The 20,841-nt window shown below is 44.6% G+C and overlaps 1 protein-coding gene and 1 long non-coding RNA gene across 6 annotated transcripts in view; one reads left to right on the top strand and one right to left on the bottom strand.

Annotated features, from left to right (window-relative positions):
- The window catches only part of LOC137628785 (uncharacterized), a 146,778-nt gene that overhangs the window by 11,576 nt on the left and 114,361 nt on the right, over window positions 1–20,841 (bottom strand). The gene's annotated exons all lie outside the window — the stretch shown is intronic.
- Window positions 1–20,841, top strand: part of LOC137628783 (L-asparaginase 1-like) — a 303,952-nt gene that overhangs the window by 275,177 nt on the left and 7,934 nt on the right. For all 4 annotated transcript variants that reach the window (XM_068359997.1, XM_068359999.1, XM_068359996.1 and 1 more), the window contains one exon: window positions 1,037–1,196. In XM_068359997.1, the coding sequence (XP_068216098.1) occupies window positions 1,037–1,196 (160 nt within the window). The remainder of the gene's footprint in view (window positions 1–1,036; window positions 1,197–20,841) is intronic.

Here is a 20,841-nt window from a genome sequence, read left to right as displayed (position 1 = left end):
AGATCATGGTGCATGCTACTCGCACAGGTATAATAGATGTTGGGTACAAAGCTAATGACATAAGAATCTGTTGGCGATGGATTGACTTAATGATTTACATCTAATAATACTGTACGAGTTCTATATAATAATGTACGAGTTCTATAAACTAATTGTTTCGATAATGGCGGTGCATAGGCCTGCATATTTTTGTTCCTACCACTTGTTTTGAATCAGTTCCCTTGTTTTATTAATTTTGATTGAAGAAAAAGTTAGGTTTTTTAATAACTAATTCAATGAAACCCATATTATTTTTCCTTCTTATCTTTCTAGATCTAATTGTCAATACAGTTTTGTTTGCTTGGTAATGATTTGCTAAAGAGGGATCTTAAAGTTTGTCTTTTTTATCTACAATGTTCCAAGCTTACAGTACTGCATACTATTGCATTTTATTCAATGTAATAACAATCAAAGAAGTTACATAAAAAGCAACCAAGACATGTTGAGTAATAAGTTATTCTTAATAACCCTTTCCATCATTATTATTTGAAATAAAACTAAAAAAAAAAATACTATAAAACTAAATAAATTGCTCACATTATCAATGAAGTGTAAATGTCAGAGCAAAGGAAATTAACAATCATTTAAAAACATAATTACTTTTTGTTTACTACTCCTGAAGTTTGCGTGACGTAGCTCGATTGGAAAACTTTTTTTAATTAAGACGCACAAGCAACAAAACTTTCTTGATTTGCTGTTTAACAGGAAATTTAATTATCTCTCTCAAACCCAGCTATGTGTAACTTTCATAGTGTTACATGATTGTTTATGTCTGTTTAATATGAAGATGATGGATTGAATGTTTACGTCGGTTTAATATGAAGATGATGGATTGAATGATGACTGTTCGTACTTTCAATTTTTCAAGTTGTTTTATGGAAATGAAACTTATCTTACTAAAAATAGTCAAAAAAATTTTTTATGATATATTCCTCCTCATGAGTCCAAGCTGATACAATACTGTGATAATTCTTATAAAAAATCTTTTTGCCTTCAGGCTTGCACAGTTGGCTCCATGGAGTGCGTCACAGAACTTTTAGCGGCAGGTGTTGCCACAGACGTGAGAGATCGCACTGACTTGACTCCCGTCATGTGTGCCCAAATCAATAACTTTTCGCAGATCATCGATGCTATTGCCGAACACGAAGAAAGAAATGGTAAGAGCTTTTTCTTTTATATATATTGGGAAACTACACTGTACAGTACTGTATGTACCTGCTGAATGGTTTGGACATGCAGTGAGAAAAGAAACTAAATTCATTAGTAGAGTTCAAGTGATTTTGATTCACAAGGAATGACTTCTAAAAAAAATTAATTAAATATTTGGATTTGTTTTCTTTTCTTGGATAAATTATAAAATTTAAAATTGTAGCCAGCTTGGAGGAAGGTGATTAGTTTACTGATTGAATATTTTTAAAGTGAGCACCAAGCAATGCAGCCAAAGTCATAAGTAGCATTGCATGGAACCTTTAGTAGAAACATTAAATAGAATTCCATAACAATTTCATAGAGATTTTAAACTGAAATATATGTAGCACTGCCATGTAGACTCATTGTTACGTAAGGTAAATAGAACATAGAGTAGGGACTCTTACGTAGTGTTTAGTAAAGATGCTAAACAAAGGTTTTAAAAGGATTAAAGATTAAAGATACCCCATGAGTACCAGAAGCTAGGAACAGGATAATGTTCTAGAGTAGACTAACCATACAGTAAATACATTTGATTAATGCCAAAGTCCCCTTCCCACTCAAGCTAAGACCAGAGTGGATACCAGGAAATGGCTGCTGATCACTCAGTGGGTAGACTTACAGACTCTCCCAAAGACCCAACATCTAGCTGACTAGGCCTTTAAGGTGCTGTACACTACTGGAAACTATAGGGTTTGGGTGGGCTTCTCAACTCCCAACTTAGGTTACGAGTTAGGGATGTTTCCAAGCGCCTTCTTTAGTGATGATAGTAGATAGTACTTTTAATAGGGATGCTACAAAGAAAGTTTAGTAGATACAGTATGTTACATTGGAATTTTAGTAGGGACACTACACAGTACTTGTAGTAGGGACACTACATAGAAACTTAGGTAGGAACACTACACATTACTTTTAGTAGGGACACTAGATATTAACTTCAGTAGGGACACTTCATAGAAACTTCGGTAGGGATATTACATTAAGCTTAATAGGAATTTTTATAACTCAATTCTCCCCCAATATGTTTTGTAGCAACAAAGCAATGTACTTTTAGTAGGGACTCTACATAGAACCTTTGAAAAGAAGAGTAGTCTACATATAACCTCTTGTTAAATTTGCTTCGTAGTATCATCTAATATAATGTCTATAGCATCTCTTGTTGTACGAGGTACTGTCAGTCGTAGTTTTGTATGGTGGAGGGAGCTATGGAAATTAAAATGGATTCACATAAAAACTACAGTATTTACCACAATTCTTTTTAACCAATCACATTTTTTCTCTTTCATTTTTACCACTAAAGGATGAATGATGGTAAGTCCAGTAAAAAAAAAAAAAAATCAACATTTTTGTTTCTTCAGTAATAGATTTGGTGACGGTACTTTAATTCATTTGGATTGCTAATCCCAAGTATTTAGATATTTGTTACCAAAAGGAATTATCGCATATTTTACCGGTAGCTTCATATCAGTAAGCAATTATTTTTCAAATTTTTATTTAAAAACTATTTCTTGGGCCTTCCAATTTTTAAAGGCAATTGCTTAACGAATTTTGGCAAGGAGAACCACAAATATCGGAAATTTTATAGATTTTTGTTGATTGAACACTAGTGACAAATATAGCTGTAGAAGTATTAAAATATTCAGTAGTGAAAGTATTGAAATATTCAGTAATTCAATAAATTTAGCCCTCCTATATCACGCAATATACTGGAGGTTTCCAGATGAAGTAGTTAAGGTTAGACAAAAATGTTATTTTTATTAGTAAAATAAATTTTTGAATATACTTACCCGATAATCATGTAGCTGTCAACTCCGTTGCCCGACAGAATTCTATGGAGGGATACGCCAGCTATCACAATACTAGAAGGGGGTGTACTTACCAGCGCCACCTGTGGCCAGGTACTCAAGTACTTCTTGTTGACACCTCCTCAATTATTCCTCGGTCCACTGGTTCTCTATGGGGAGGAAGGGAGGGTCGATTAAATCATGATTATCGGGTAAGTATATTCAAAAATTTATTTTACTAATAAAAATAACATTTTTCAATATTAAACTTACCCGATAATCATGTAGCTGATTCACACCCAGGGGGGTGGGTGAAAAACCAGTGTACAAGACTAAAGGATAGCTAAGTATCCCGTATTTCATATAATCAGTTATCCACAATAACAATGAAATAATAAGTACCTGGTAAGGAAGTCGACTTGAACCGTTACTCTGCCTTTAATAAGATCGTCTTCCTTACTGAGCGCAGCGTTCCTCTTGGGAGGCTGAATCAACTCAAAGGTGCTAAAGTATACAGGGCTGCAACCCATACTAAAGGACCTCATCACAACCTTTAACCTCGGCGCTTCTCAAGAAAGAATTGACCACCCGCCAAATCAACAAGGATGTGGAAGGCTTCTTAGCCGACCGTACAACCCATAAAAAGTATTCAAGAGAAAGGTTAAAAGGTTATGGGATTATGGGAATGTAGTGGCTGAGCCCTCGCCTACTACTGCATTCGTTGCCACGAATGGTCCCAGGGTGTAGCAGTACTCGTAAAGAGACTGGACATCTTTGAGATAGAATGATGCGAACACTGACTTGCTTCTCCAATAGGTTGCATCCATAACACTCTGCAGAGAATGGTTCTGTTAGAAGGCCACTGAAGTAGCCACAGCTCCCACTTCATGTGTCCTTACCTTCAGCAAAGCAAGGTCTTCTTCCTTCAGATGAGAATGTGTTTCTCTAATCAGAAGCCTGAATAGTAAGAAACTGAGTTCTTAGAACTTGGAAAAGAAGGTTTCTTGATAGCACACTATAAGGCTTCTGATTGTCCTTGTAAAGGTTAAGACCTTTTTAGATAGTACCTAAGAGCTCTAACTGGGCAAAGTACTCTCTTCAGATAATTCCCCACCAAGTTGGACAGGCTTGGGATCTCGAACGACTTAGGCCAAGGACGTGAAGGAAGCTCGTTTAGCAAAAACCGAGCTGCAAGGAACATGTAGCCGTTTTAGATGTGAAAACAGTGATCCTGCTGAAGGCGTGGATCTCACTTACTCTTTTAGCTGTTGTCAAGCACACGAGGAAAAGAGTTTTTAAAATGAGGTCCTAAAAAGAGGCTGATTGGAGAGGTTCAAATCTTGATGACATAAGGAACCTTAGGACCACGTCTAGATTCCAGCCTGGAGTGGACAACCGACGTTCCTTTGAGGTCTCAAAAGACCTAGGGAGGTCCTGTAGATCTTTGTTGGTGGAAAGATCCAAGCCTCTGTGGCGGAAAACCGCTGCCAACATACTTCTGTAACCCTTGATCGTAGGAGCTGAAAGGGATCTTACTTTCCTTATATATAACAGGAAGTCAGCAATCTGGGTTACAGTGGTACTGGTTGAGGAAACTGCATTGGTCTTGTACCAGCTACGGAAGACTTCCCCTTGAGACTGATAGATTCTGAGAGTGGATGTTCTCCTTGCTTTGGCAATCGCTCTGGCTGCCTCCTTCGAAAAGCCCCTAGCTCTTGAGAGTCTTTCGAAAGTCTGAAGGCAGTCAGACGAAGAGCGTGGAGGATTGGGTGTACCTTCTTTACGTGAGGTAGACTTAGAAGGTTCACTCCTAGAGGAAGAGTCCTGGGAATGTCGACCAGCCATTGCAGTACCTCTAAGAACCATTCTCTCGCGGACCAGAGCGGAGCCAACCAACGTCAGCCGTGTCCCTTTGTGAGAGGAGAACTTCTGAAGTACCCTGTTGACAATCTTGAACGGCGGGAATGCATACAGGTCGAGATGGAACCAATCCAGCAGAAAAGCATCCACGTGAACTGCTGCTGGGTCTGGAATCGGAGAACAATACAACAGGAGTCTCTAGGTTATCGAGGTAGTGAACAGATCTATGGTTGGCTGACCCCACAGGGCCCAAAGTCTGTTGCAAACATTCTTGAGAAGGGTCCACTCTGTGGGGATGACCTGACCCTTCCGTCTGAGGTGATCTGCCATGACATTCATACCGCCCTGAATGAACCTCGTTACCAGTTAGCTTTCGATCTTTAGACCAGATGAGTAGGTCCCTTGCGATCTAGAACAACTTCCACGAAAGAGTCCCTCCCTGCTTGAAGATGTAAGCCAGGGCTGTGGTGTTGTCAGAGTCCACCTCCACCACTTTGTTAAGCTGGAGGGACTTGAAGTTTATCAAGGCCAGAATAACTGCCAACAACTCCTTGCAATTGATGTGAAGTGTCCTTTGCTCCTGATTCCATGTTCCCGAGCATTCTTGTCCGTCCAAAGTCGCACCCCAGCCCGTGTCTGATGCGTCCGAGAGGAGACGGCGGTCGTGTTTCTGAACAGCCAAAGGTAGACTTCCTTGAGAAGAAAGCTGTTCTTACACCACGCGAGAGAAGACCTCCTCTCTTCGGAAACAGGAACTGAGACCGTCTCTAGCGTCATGTCCTTTATCCAGTGAGCAGCTAGATGATACTGAAGGGGGGGAGGTGGAGTCTCCCTAACACGATGAACAGGGCCAGCGATGAAAGTGTCCCTGTTAGACTCATCCACTACCTGACTGAGCATCGGTTCCTTCTCAGCATGCTCTGGATGCATTCTAGGGCTTGGAAGATCCTTGGGGCCGACGGAAAAGTCCGAAAAGCTCGACTCTGAAGATCCATACCCAAGGAGACAATGGTCTGGGATGGAACGAGCTGAGACTCCTCAAAATTGACCAGGAGGCCCAGTTCCTTGGTCAGATCCATAGTCCATTTGAAAATCTCCAGACAGCGACGACTTGTGGGAGCTCTTAAAAGCCAGTCGTCTGACGGAGCCGGACACAAGATCATGGTACTGCTGCACAGTCTGTGAACTGTCAATCATGGGCAAGTGAGGAAGTACAGTGACAACCCGAATCTGTCTAGACTGTCTGGGTCGTACAGACAACTCCTTATCGGGTTGCTGAGGTTGCCGCACTGCGTCACAACAAGTCACTTCTGTTGGTTGTTGAACGTCTTCCCCGTGACACATTGACTCCGTAAACAAAAAATCTTCTAACAAGGACTAAGCTTGGACTGCATGTCTTGCAACACAGCTCAAGGTCTATGGGAGCAGGTGTGGTAACAGACGGGATTAGCGACTGAAGTGGAACCATTACCTTCCCTGGAAGCATGTTACGCTTAAATAAAAGTCCATAGGAGGCTATGCAGCTAAAGGCTCCCTCCAAATGACAGAGTCCTCAAGGGAATATCAGAAGGAGGGAGAAAAGAACTTTCTCATCTACAGGGACCTTATCCTAGAAAAGCTAAGTTCTCTCAGTGAGGGTTCACTGGTGCAAAAGCAGCAGACTAGAAGGCAACGTTATGAAACTGCTTGACAGTCTAGTGAGTTGGCAACAACCAAAGATGTGTGACTGAGAAGCATGCGGTAAGGTATGCAGAGCATGTTGTATGCAGAGTATGCTGTATGCAGAGCATGCTGAATGTAGAGCATGTTGTATGCAGAGCATGCTGAATGCAGAGCATGCTGTATGCAGAGCATGTTGTATGCAGAGCATGCTGAATGCAGAGCATGCTGTATGCAGAGCATGTTGTATGCAGAGCATGCTGTATGTAGAGCATGTTGTATGCAGAGCATGCTGAATGCAGAGCATGCTGTATGCAGAGCATGTAGTATGCAGAGCATGCTGTAAGCAGAGCATGCTGTATGTAGAGCATGCTGTAAGGTAAGCAGAGCGTGTGCATGGCGTTTAACATTTCTCAGAAATTCCATGACCAGTGCTAGAGTGCTTTATGCATGCTTGCATGGGGTTTAAATATAAACAATATATTTACCTTACATTCATAACTCATGATTCATATTTTTTGCCATATTCTGCGATATTGTTAAACATATATTGCAAGGAATACAAATATATTTTTATAAGTAATACAAATAACCTCCATTATCATAAGGTTTGAAAATGGAGGTAAGGTATGCTGAACAGCAGAGTCAGAACGAGCTGGAACAACAATAGTTGTGGTTTCCTCTTCAAGACTCTGTTGAGGGAACACCTGAGGCTCAGTCTGCAAAGGCTGATCAAAGGAAGTAGCAGAAGGTAGGCGCATGGGTGGAGGAGGCTGACTCCTGGCATGAGTGGCTGAACCCAATGGTTGCGCTTGCTGAGCGGTAGGCGGAAGCGGAGTAGCAAGTTCCTGTTCCTGTGGTGTGAGCGGAGCGCGATGAGGTAGAGGCTGCGCAGAACAAGGTAAATGTCTCGCAAGCTGAGGCTCCTGAGGCGCAAGGCTAAGGTGTAGTGGTGCTTGCCTTGTGGAGGGTTGAGCTCGCTGCAGCGAGAGCTGAGGAGACTGACTCAAGGACGGGAGAGGTTGTTGTACCTCAACCGAGTGTTGCATCACTGGTGGAGCAGCAAGTGGAGGCGGAGGAAGAGAGGTATAATCCTCCTGATCCCATTGTAAAGGTTGCCTTAAAGAAGGCGGAGGCTGAGCACCACTGGGAACAGCCAACTCAGAACGTGGCTCAACATCGTACGCCTGGCAGGTGGTACTGCGATCAGGCGGAGCGAGCGCAGGCGGAGGGAGTGTAGGCGGAGGCGGAGGCGCAACACTCTCAGCCCGACACTCAAGCATCAAGACCGAAAGTTGTGACTGCATGGACTGCAGTAGAGTCAACTTGGGGTCGGCAGACACTAAGGTCTGCTGAGGTAAAGCCTTAACAGCAGAGATCTGTTGCGGCAGAACCTTACTCCTCTTAGGCGGAGTGCATTCAACTGATGACTGAGGAGAGTCAGAGCTAACCCAATGACTGCATCCGGGTTGTTGAACTCTAACTTCGTACGTCTGGCATAGGTCTGGACTTTATGTTTAAGAGGTCTTGAGACCTGAGACCAGCGTTTTCTCCCCTAAATTTCTTCTGCAGACGAGCAAAATAAGGGCTCAATCGTCTGCGGGTGGGAGTGACGGTCTCGGTAAGACACGCCCACAACCACCGAGGATACTTCTGTGCGCCGATCAAGGCCTGCTGAACCCTTTTGTCCTTCGACATTGCTTCTCCCCTGGGCTTGGGAGCTTGCAAGAGGTCCCGGACTGGGAGAACGACTGGCGCGCACAGAAGTACCCTCACGCACAACACTGACACACTTTGCGCTAATCACTTATCACTTTGATTTTCTGTTTGCACTTATTTCACTGAACTCGAAACTTTAAGTGGTTTGTACCTGAAACACGCAATTCTATCCTTTCTCAAAAGTTAGTAATTGCGAAAACAGAATTACAATGTAACAGAAAAATCTAATGAAAGATAAATAATTCAGTGGCTGGAAAGAGACTAAACACTAGATCACTCTAGAAACGTTTACTTTCTTCCCCTAAAGAGACTAGGGAGAAGAGCAAAAAACGATAACAACGTTACTCGTACGCCTGGCAGGCTTGAATGAAACGTTTATCCTCCTCTTTCTCCCTCCGTCTCTATCTCTCTCTCTCTTGACTTAGAACCTGAGAGAAGAGCCCAATCATATTTATCGTTAAAACATATTATTGTTAAAGGAAAAAACTGAAATATTTCCCTTTATTAGGATTAAAACCATTAAGTTAAGAAAGAATGAACAAAACGCTAGACACGGTTACTCTTACTGCAATGTGAAACCGTGAAAATTCTTTCTCTATCGTAACGATAGAGTGCAAGTTGAACGTTCTGAACGTCAACAACTGCAGAGACAAAACAAAACGTTAGTTCAACTTTGAAAACAGTACTAGACTATCAAAGAAATTCTTTCAAAGACATTAAAATAGCATAATATGTTAACAGGTAAAACCGAAATGACGGGCTCAATGTTAATTAACTTCGGTACCAAGAAAAGACCGCCTACTATTAGGAAGGTCGAATATAAACAAATATAGAAATTAATTTTAATAAGTTTATAAAAAAAAGGAAGTTAATCGAAGAGGCCTATAAGAGGCGGAGAGATATAAAATAAATCTATAACTTTTGTTAAGCAAAATTAAGAAAGAGAGTCTATACTCTCTTAGACACCAACACTTCCGTCTAAGGGAAGGGTCGGCCATTTAAAGGTGAAAGAGAGTTCATACTCTCTTAGTCACCATAATTAATCAAATTAATTCCAAAAGCTAACTAAGCTAATATAGAAGTTTCCAGTAAAGCGACAGCCGAAATCAAAGAGAAATACTTCACCAAAGTCGTGAAAATACTCCAAGAACATAAGCGTATCCCAGAACGTCTTGCCGGAAGCACGACAGAGGAATAATTGAGGAGGTGTCAACAAGAAGTACTTGAGTACCTGGCCACAGGTGGCGCTGGTAAGTACACCCCCTTCTAGTATTGTGATAGCTGGCGTATCCCTCCATAGAATTCTGTCGGGCAACGGAGTTGACAGCTACATGATTATCGGGTAAGTTTAATATTGAAAAATGTTTGAGTAATTTTATTTCCAACAGTCATTGCAAGTCTTCAGTTTCATAGAGTAACTGGTTAAAGTGTGAACCTTAAGGTAATTTTAGCAAGGGTCTCTTGTTGGTTTGCATGCCTAGGAATTTTTGTAGTTGATATTGCCTTTTTTTTTTTATTCAATTTAACAAATAGGCAGTTTTGATGTGATTTATATTTGTTTTGATAAAATTGATTGAGGCTATTTAACCTAATATTATTATAAAAAATTAAGCTGGTGAATATTATTGTCGTAATAATTTTGGTAAGCTCATTGAGGTATAAGTAATGAATGCGGTAACATATGTAGGGCCGTGATAATCCGTTTACACCCAAGAGGCAATTTTCTAGTGAAATCCAATGCTGTCAAAGTTTTAAAGAAATCCAAAAGAGTGCTCAAGTGTTCTATAAAATCAGTGCACAGAATGATAGATTTAAAATAGATTGAAAGATCTCACATTTGCATATTTTTGACAATATTAGTTTTCTTTACCAAAGCAGAATAAATGACATTCAGCGATAATTTGTATTTTTCCTTAACTAACACAAACCTGTAATTATTTATGTGGATATTCTTTTGGTGCAGCATTTAGTCATTAGACTAAAAGTGCAAGGTAGTAACCCTGCCTAACAGCTTGAGCGGGTAGGCCGGGAGTGGCTGGTGGGTACCCGCCACCTCTATGTATACTCTCACAGCTGTGAGCTCAGTCACTTTTGATTGCAGGCAGGACTTCTGGGGGATATGTGATGGTGGGCCAATTTATATAAATAACTACAGGTATGTATTAGTTAGGAAAAAAATACAAATTATCTCTGAATTTGTCATTTGTTCCCATACTAATAAACCTTCCGTTATTTATGTGGATGACTCACTCTTAGGTGGGTGGAAGTCCTAATCCTGGCATGGACAATGACCCAGTTTTACCTAGTACAGTATATGACTGTGGTCTAGGGAAAACTTTGACACCTCACTAAAACATACAAAGCGAGTATAATAGCGGCCTGAGCAATTCATTGTAATGAGAGTTTGCAAGTCTTATATGAACCCATTCAGAGTTTATATGGGAATACTTTTGTAAGAAGTTTCCCATTGCTTACCTCGCGGAAAACAATGGGGATGTGGGCAGTATATAAATTTATGTCATACTAGGCTACACAAGGGAAGTGATAATTACCTGCAGAGGTTGCAACCAGCTTACAGAGGGACCCATGGTGTTGTATCCCAAGGGAGGGGAAGATGAAGAAAGGAAAAGCCAGGCATACTCTCATTCATCCCAGTCTTAACCCGGGTAACCAATGCCCTCAACCAACTGCTACTTGTCCATCAAGGAGCCTGAGGTATTCTTAAACCACTTGTTGAACAGCCACCGCAGGACTGATAGTAGCAGTATCAAGTCTCCTGTGGGTCACGTCTTTTAAATAATGGGCTGTGAATGTATTTTGTTTTTTCCACACAGGTTTGTAATACTTGCAACACGAAAAGTTGCGTTTGAATGCCAAGGACGTACTGATGCCCGACATAATGGGCTGTAGGTAGTCGAGTCGGAAGAGGATCAGGAGCTAAAGCTCTTTCGATCACCTGGCGAATCCAGGATGAAACAGTGTTTTTAGTGATCCTCCTCTTTACCCTAATGAAGCTAACAAACAGTTGTTAGTCGGGGCCATGTAGCTGCAGTGTGCTCAGGATAGTATCTCAAGCTCCTCACTGGGCACAGTAACAACTGATCTGGGTCATTGGTTACAGAACGGAGACTCGCAATCTGAAAGGGCCCGAATCTAAGGTCCAGTACCCCTGGTTTTCGAGTCTCAGCAGTGAACTCTGGGACGAAGCCGAGTGTCACCTCCCCCATCCCCTTGAATGGGCGATGTCATACAAGAGGCCACGAAGTTCAAACTCTTTGCCGAGGCTAAAGCGAGCAGGAACGGAGTCTTCAAAGAGGTTTCGGTCAGATGCATGGCGTAATGGTTCGAAGGGAGGTCCTTTTAAGGATCTCAAAACGCGAACCACGTTCCAAGGAGGAGGCCTAATCTCTGACTTAAGGAAAGTGATCTCGTAACTCCGTATGAGTAAGGAAAGCTCCAACGAAGAGGAAATGCCCACTCTTTCAGCTAAGGTGAAGTTCAAGGCTGAGCCATAGCCTTTGAACACCAAGACTGAAAGGAGCTTTTCCTCCGGAAGGTATACAAGGAACTGCGCTATTACTGGTATAGTGGCATCGAGAGGAGAGATACTCCTTCCACGACACCAACTACAGAAGACTGTCTATTTTGCCTGGTACACTGAGGCGGAGGACTTACGCAAGTATCAGGACATTCTCTCCGCAGCTTGTCGTGAAAAGCCCTTCTGAGAGAAGAGAAGCTGGATAGTCTCCAGGCGTGAAGTCGAAGCAACTGTGCGGTTCTGTGGAAGATGTTTGCGTGTGGTTGTTTGAGTAGATCTGGTCGTGGAGAGAGTTCTCTCGATAGATCTACTAGTAGTTACAGGAGGTCCGGGAACCATTCTGCATAATGTCATAATGGAGCTACAAGGGTCATCATTAGCTTTTTGGATGCTCTGCTCTAGTTGAGCAGTATTCTCATCAGACAGAATGGGGGAAAGCCGTACTCGTCGATGTTGTCCCACTATTGTTGAAATGCATCCTGCCATACAGCCTCAGGGTCCGGAACTGGAGAACAGTACAGAGGAAGCTTGCTGTTCAGAGATGATGTGAACTAGTCTACAGTCGGGAACCCCACAAAGTCAGTACTTTGTTGGCTATCTGACGATTCAAAAACCATTCGGATCCTACTATCTGAGTCGCTCTGCTCAAATTGTCTGCGAGCATGTTCCTCTTGCCTGGAATGAAGCGAGCCGATAGGATACCGAATGTTCTTCTGACCATCTGAGGATCTTTACTGCAAGATGGGATAGAGGCTGCAAAAAGGTACCGCCTTGTGGTGTTGTCGCTCATCAACATCACAGAGTGACTTGCCAGTAACCGTTGAAACTGACGAAAAGCTAGGTATGCTGCTCTCATCCCTAGGAGATTTATGTGCTGGTACCTTTCTGACTCTGACCAAAGGCCGGATATCGTATGATACAGCAATTGGCACCTCCACCCTTCATGTGATGCATCTGTGAAGAGCATCAAATCCGGAGGAGGGATGATCCTGACCTTTGCGAAAGTTTTCGTTTGCCACCCACCAAGGCAAGTCTGTCACTTGTTCTTGGGTAAAAGGAACTCTATTGTCCAGTGGATCTGAGTGTTGGTTCCACACAGATTTTAGCTGCCATTGTAGGATCTTATCCTGGGGGCGGCCAGTTTGGAACTGGACGGATGAGACAGGTTAGGTGACCTAACAGAGTCAACCAACGAGAGGCCGGTAGAGTTTTCCTGCTGAGGAAGGGTGAAGCCACTTCTCTCAGTCTGTGTACTCTTTCGTCTTATGGGGAGACTTTCTGTAGGATGGTGTCTATTGTCATACCGAGGTATACCAATCTTTGAGAAGGTAGCAGTGATGACTTTGAGATTTATCAAGACCCCAGATCCTGACAAAACCCGAGAAGCATGTCCCATCGAAGAAGGGTCGTCTCCTAGTCTGCCAGGATTAGCCAATCTTCCAGGTATCTGAGGAGATGAATGCCGTTCCTATGAGCCCATGATGACACTACGGCGAACACTCTGGTAAATACCTGAGGGGCTGTCAAGAGACTGAAGCATAGAACCTTGAACTGGTATATTTTATCCTTGTGTGTGAACCTGAGATACTTCCTAGAAAACAGATGGATTGGGATCTTGAAGTATGCGTCCTGCAGATCCAGTGTGCACATGAAGTCCCTTGGTCGAACCGCCTGAATGACCGTGTCTCTTGAACAAACTTGTTCAGAGGGTAGAGATTGATGACTGGTCTCCAGCCCCCAGTTGCCTTTTTCACTAGAAAAATTAGACTACACTAAAAGCCTGGAGACCCGTCCGCAACCTCTTGGAGAGCGGCCTTCTCCAGCATGGTCTGGACTTCGGCCCTTAAGGCCAGCTCCTTTGCGGATCCCTCCGCATAGAAGCTTAGATGTGCTGAATCCCAAATCAGAGGAGGGAGAGATTGAATGAAGGGGACCTGATACCCTAAGGCGACAACTTCAATCGTCCAGGGATCTGGACGATTGGTGGTAGGTGAAGAGGAATGCCATTCCTAGTGGGAGTGACCACTTCGGCCACTGCCCTTCGCTCCCTTCTTTCCTCTAAAGGACTTATTCCCTATCTGGCCTTTGAACTGAAAGGGCTGTTTAGACACCTTAGTATGTCCTGAGGACTTAGAGGTTGAGGCATGCGAAGAAGAAGGTGCTTGCTGACTGGGAGAAGACTAAGAAGATCTTTCATATGGCCTTGATGTCATGACCCTACGGAGGAGAGAATCATTTGACGATTTCCTCCATTGTTCAGCAGCCCTCTCGATTTCCTCTGGAACAAAGAGAGAACCCTCAAGAGTGGAATTCTTCAACCGGGAGACTTCCATCTTTGGCACCTGCTTATGGAATTCTCCAATGATGGTATCTCTTCTCTTGAAGATAGCGTTCGCCCATAAGTTGACGACATGGTGCATTAAGAACTCGAGTTTGGGTACCCGACAAAAGGAAAAAACTCAAAGTTTCCTGGCAGACTCCTTAGAAAGTCGGGGAGCGTACCATGAAACCCAAGGATTCCAAACATAGATAGAGCGACGAAGCCGCCTGCATTGCGTACTTCGCGCCTCTCTCTATGTTGAGAAGCTCAACTGCCGAGAGGTAGGCCCTCAGAGAGCAGAGGGTTTCTCGGCCCTCTCAGAGATTCCACCGAAGGATTGAGGGACATGGTAGAATGTGGTTCTCCTTCGATCTCGTAGTACTTCCTTTGGAGGACAAAAGGAAGTGGTAAAGCCAGAGAGGAGGAACCTGCCCTCAAGGAACTAGAAGTTCCGGCTATCTGGGCAATAGCCTTCCTCTTGGCGGCCATCAGGCCTTTAGACCAGGGCAAGGCTGCACTGGTTCTAGGAGACTTTTAGGTCTCTAAGATCTCATCGAGAACTATATCCTTACCCTCCTGGGTGGTGGTACCAGGAGTTGACAGCCTATTGATGGCCCTCATGCAAGAGAGGACCTGCCAAAAGGTATGTTCCAACTCTCGTCTCTCTTGTTCAGAGTGAAAGTTCGGGTCCGCCACAAGGGACCTTCTGCGTGCCTGAGCCAAACGAGCTCACCTTGCCGCAGCGTTCTTAGGTTTGGTTTTGGTGTCCTTAGACTCCCTTCACACAGGTAAGTGTTCCTCCATGGTGTTGAAAGGAGAAACTAGTGAGGGTTTTGAGGCACCAGCAGCCAAAACCTCAGCAGTGGGAGCCGAAGGCTCTTCCTCGGGTGAAGGTAAAGAAATAGGTCGCTGGTCCGGAAGCACTACCTTAATTTCTTGAGGGCTGAAGGGGAGTACAGATATCTCCCTGGGAGATCCAATGTCCCTACTCGGGCTAGGGTGGATGATATCGGCGTGAGGTGGAGTTACGCCTCTCATCCTTATCTTCTACCTCTTTGTCATGGTTTCCCTTGCCTTAACTAGAGTAAAGGGAAGGTTAGCTATATAAGAGTCAGAAGGAGGAACCTCGGCACGAGATTGAGATGAAGGTGATCTCCGTGCCTTGTCCGACGATGGTCTCCTTCTAGGGTCAATACTCCCAAGAGACGAACTCGAAGAGGACTCCAAGGGAATTCTTGGAGTAGCTCTGACTAGAGCGGTCGGAGGCTGTGACGGCGGAGGAGCCACATCCAAAGATTTCTGCAGGGTAGAGAGGAAAGTACTTACCTATGTACGGAGCTCAGAACCTTTAGGTAAGCCCTGGGATTCCCTTGAGAGCCCAGGAGAAGAACATCCCCTTGGGGGAGCTCTAGAGGGAGCCTAAGCAGGATATGTTCCTTTGATGGACGAGGAAGATGGTCCGTCTAATGGGAACGTCAGTGAACCTATTAGGAGGCTCCTTAAACCCTTCCGGGAAGGGTATAGGCCTGCTGCTAGAGATGGTAGAAGCCGGAGGCGGAGGTCTTGGTACCGCACTTGATATCGGTTCCGAAAGCTCTGCTCATAAATCGCTCGTGGAAATCACCGATTTGCGGGCAAATTCATGAGATTCGCGTGCAAAATCACGAGTTTCACGCGACAACGGACGTGATTCACGAGCAGAAGTGCTCTTAACACAAGCACTAGGAGCCACACTGGAAGAGGAAATCCTAGGACATTCTTGTTGCTGCAAAGAAGCACCTACACCCAACAAAGTTGGCAGAGAGAGCCTCTGAATAGGAGCAACCTTAAGCGTTGGTGAACACGTCACACCGGGATGCGCTGCCGAGCGTTGCATAGGCGAACGCTTTGCTAAAGCATCCCAGGCAGCAAAGGGCACTGGAGGTTTAGCTGGATACCTGTCTGAGGAATGGTCTCTCATGATCAGAGTCGGTCCGAGGTTGTTTAGGAGAAGGACGGATTGAGGGGTCGGTCTCAGGTCATTAAGGAGAAGGATGGGTTGAGAGGCTATGCGCTGATGGACTGCGCAAATCCCTACCTCTACGTCGAGACCTTGATCGTGAACGCGCGGTTCGCGATCATGAACATTAGGGAACGGCATGAACGTTGCGAGTGCTTAGCTTGCGAAGGTGAGCATCGGCCTCGTGAATGTCTTTCTCGTGAACGGCACCCTTACGAGCATGAACATCCCCCCCTGTGAACGGGTGCTTTGTCCTCGCGAATGCGAGCGTTGTCCTCGTGATCTAGATGGTCGAGATTTAGAACGCGAGCATCTGGATTTAGGTCTAGACTTGGATGCTCGTGATCGTGCAGAGCGCGATCGTGAGACTTCTCCTCGTGAAGAGTAATATCTCCGAGGAGGGTGTTGAGACCGATGGTCTCGTGAGCGTAAAGCTCCAGAGCAAGAACGCCTTTTAGACGAAGAATGTTCGGATCATGATGACCTACGATCCTGATGATCTTCAAATTGTCGCAAACGACGATCAGCAGGAGAGTGTCCCGAAGGACAAGAGGACGGAGAAGCTTGTCCCCGCGCGTCGCTGGTGGAAGGAGCCGCCGAAGTATTCCTGTGGGAAGAAACAGAATGCTGAAGGTTATAGGACGATGTCCCAGTATGGCGAGTAGGACCGTCGTCAGCAGAAGGCCGTTGGAGGGGCGAACGCGAGCGATTGTCTCGTCCGCGCGTGGAAGGTCCAGGAGAGGGTGACAGATGGACTTCGCAAACCTCCAAAGCGAGAGATGTTGTAGGCTCTGGAGAAGGGTCCTTCCTGGCACCACGCTTGAGTAGTCTGACAAGCTCTTCCTTCGTAAGGGGTACAGAAACCCCTAAGGTCGGCCATTCCTGCAGAACATCTGCAAGGGAAAATGGCTCCCCGGCAGCTGGAGGTGAAGTTGCTCCTCTAGAGGAAACAACTACTCCCCCCAGTACCCCAAGGTTGCCAAGGAGTTAGACGGTTGGCGCTCCTGCTCAATCGTCCCTCAGAAGAGTGCGAACGAGGAGCTTTAGGAAGAGATTTGGGGGTGCGAGAAGAAGAACATGTTTTCTTTGCCCCTAGGGCGAAAGATCGCGCCTAGCCTTCTTTCTGTGCCGTCCAAATTTCTCCCATTGGGACATTGGGAGGCAAACCACTCCCTATACTGCATATGGCGAACCCTTCTCACAATGATGCCCTCTACACGAAGGACACAGAGGTTGAGATTCCGTAGTAAAGCAAGTGGATTAAATAGTTTATGAAGGCCAACAATGTGTGATCAGGGTAGACTTCAGCTTCCATATTCATGGTAGATCTTGAAAACAATGTGCATACTTATTCCACAGCTGATTGCAGACACTCTTTGGTACTTTTTTGGTTTTGAATATAGATAAAAACTTGAGGCTTTTGATTTTCTTTGACAGCAAAAAAAGAAAGTGCAAATTCATGTTGTGGTGTCCTTAAACAGCTATTCATAAGACAATCGAATGAATTGCTTCTTGGATATTCAACTGAAATTCCAAGGAGGAAGTATTTGATCGAATCCAGCATTTGTCTCAAGGGCTAAATAGAAGTCCTTTCCTTCCTTGATGTGTCTGATTATGAACTTTGTAAGGTCTTGCAGTCTAGCAATTCTGAGTAATAGGAAGCATGATGTGCAGGCACATAAATGGATAGCATATGAACTATAAAAGGGATTTTGACGAAGGAAAAATCTATTTCTGGGCGAGAGACCTGTGCCGCCCAGTGAAATGCTCCTTAAGCACCATTTCAAAGGAATATAACTGCTAATATTACCAGAGAAAAAATGTAAAGGAATGCTAGGTTGAACTAGCTCGCTCACCTAATGGTGTTGGTATAGACTGGGGCGAAATACCAGAGGTCTCGTACCATTTAGATTTCTCCTCTTCGAAATCCCCCAATAGTGAGGTGCCGTTCAACCTCCCCTGCCTCGCAGACCAGTACTACTAACTCAACCCACGCTTGCCCATCACTCCTTACAGCACCCTTAAGTTTGGGGTCTGAACAGGGGGGGAGCAAATAGGGTGGGTTCACTGGGCGGCACAGGTCTCTCGCCCAGAAATAGATTTTTCCTTCGTCAAAATCCCTTTTCTGGGCTCAATCCCTGTGCCGCGCAGTGAAATAGTACCAGAGAAAACGAACCCAAACTTTATTAACTATATGGGAACGAATAAAAATCAACATAACAAACAGTGGTTTAATCAAAAGTTAACGTAGAAGACGGACGTCTTTAATAACATCAGCATGATAAGGTATAATATCCCAGGAAGGGAAGACAAAAGAACATTAACTTAAAACAAAACCAATTAAGGTCAAACACTGGAACAAATTACATACACTTGAACACTAAAGAAATACAGTTCGTATGGAAGAATAAATTGAACAATAATAAAATGGCAATGTTACGAACTAGGAACACCCATGGGTGTGATACAACAAACCGAACTCAGGTAGGAACTGTAAGTGAGGCAGGTAAGAGGAAGAAGGTGGAAGATATAGGATTCAGGGATTAGTTAGAAGGAATTTGTCCGGGGGATACCACGCTCCCTGCAGCTACGGTAGCGAGTTGAAGGGCCTCTAATTGTTTAAGATAGTGCCGCTTGAACACTGAGGGGGATTTCCATCCGGTATATTTAGAGATATCTGTAAAGTTCATATGATGGAAAAAATTTATTGAGGTCGCTACCGCCCGAATGTCGTGGACGTGAGGAAAAGACTCTGGATTGGCCTGTTTAATAAAATACAAGATCTGTTGTCTGATCCCTTTCAAAGTTATAGTCCCTCCCCGCTCCCTGATGAACAAGGGTCCCGAGGTCTTATAGGAAGTCCTTGATAGAAAGGACTTTAGAGTGGTAACCGGGCATAGGGAAGGATCCTGAAGGAGAGGGATGATTTTCCAGGAGGACCATCTATTCTGAGGGTCTTCATTTTTGGCCAAGAAGACCTTGTCTGGGGAGAGGAGGACCTCTCCTGACGGAAGGAACTCTATGTGGCCTGGATCCCTTGATAAGGCAGCTAATTCCGAAATCCTGGCGCCAGATGCCAAACTCACGAGAAAGAGTTTTCCTGAGTAGAGGGATATACTCACATGAATCGTTGACGGTTTCTGACGCTAGTTTAAGAACATCATTGAGAAACCAGGAAATCGGGCTAGGACGAGAAGATGGTCTCAGTCTGGCACAGGCTCTTGGGATCGAAGCTAGCAATGAATCTGTTAGATCTATATTAAAGCCGATTAGAAAAATCTTTTTCAAGGCAGACTTGATGGTAGTAATAGTGTTGGCTGCTAAGCCCGACTCAAACAAGGTTCTGAAAAAGGTTACCGTTAGGTTTAGTGTCATAAAGTCAGTACTAGAATCTTTCAAAAACTTAGCTAGTTTTTTGACCGCTGAGTCATATTGACGAAGAGTGGAGTCTCTCTTGTCAGATTCTAAAAATAAAGTATTCTGGGGGTCTATGTTAGCCCCTTTGTGTGCCGCAAACTTCATGAAGTCCATAAAGTTAGGGTGGTCTGAATGTTTGAGGAAGCGAACACAGTGCACGTTTGTACTATCTGGGTCAAAGTCGGGTTGGGAAGCTGGTGAGGGTGGAGATTCAGCTCCAGTAAAAGAGGAAACCAATTGCTCTTGGGCCAATTGGGGGCCACCAGGGCTACTTGACCTTTGAAGGTTCGAAGTTTGTCCAGCACTTTCATCAGTAGGTTCACCGGTGGGAAAAGGTAAATCCTTTCCCAGGCGTTCCAGTCGAGAGACATGGCATCCGTGGCGTAAGCCCGAGGGTCCAGGTTGGGGGCCACATAACAATTCAGCTTGTGGTTGGATTCCGTCGCGAAGAGGTCTACCTGGAGATCCGGCACTTGGAAGAGGATCCATTGAAAGGATTTGCGATCTAGTGACCATTCTGACTCCAACGGTACCGTCCTGGAGAGTGCGTCTGCCACAACGTTCCGAACTCCAGCCAGATGAACGGCGGATAGGTGCCATTGGTTTGAGGCCGCCAGGGAGAAGATTGCCACCATCACGTGATTGATGGGACCTGACTTGGAGCCCCCTCTGTTTAGACAACGGACTATGACTTCGTTGTCGAGGACTATCCTCAGATGTTGTTTCTTGGCCGGGGAAAGACGTTTCAAGGTTAGTAAGACAGCCATGGCCTCCAGGACGTTTATGTGAAATTGCTGGAACATTGTAGACCAAAGGCCCTGAACTTTCCTGTGTTGGGAGTAGCCTCCCCAACCTGATAGGGAGGCATCCGTGTGGATGACTATCCTTGGAGGGGGGTACTGCAACGGAACTGATTTTGATAGGCTCTTGGCGGTTGTCCATGGGAGAAGCCTCTTCCGAAGAATGGGAGGAAGGCGTGTCTTCTTGTCCCGACGTTTGGTGTTCGCTCTGGAGCGCCAAACTCGGTTGATGTCTTTCAATTTCGCTTTCAGAAGGAGGTCTGTCACTGAAGCGAATTGTAGGGACTCTAGAATCCTCTCCTGGTTCCTTCTGGAAGTTACCTTTTCCCCGAGAAAGCGTTTGGTATTTTTCGCAATCTCTATCCTCTTGGACCTGGGGAGACATAGAGTGTGAGAACGTAGGTCCCACCGTAATCCCAGCCACTGAAATTTGGTCTTTGGTGTCAGACGAGACTTTCCGAAGTTTATCTGGAATCCCAGAAACTGAAGATATTGGATCACCTTGGTTGTTGCCTTGA

Source organism: Palaemon carinicauda, chromosome 36, assembly GCF_036898095.1.
Source record: "Palaemon carinicauda isolate YSFRI2023 chromosome 36, ASM3689809v2, whole genome shotgun sequence".
NCBI classification, from domain to species: Eukaryota; Metazoa; Arthropoda; class Malacostraca; order Decapoda; family Palaemonidae; genus Palaemon; species Palaemon carinicauda.
Note: the sequence above shows the minus strand (reverse complement) of the source record. Positions and strands in the feature narration are given on the sequence as shown.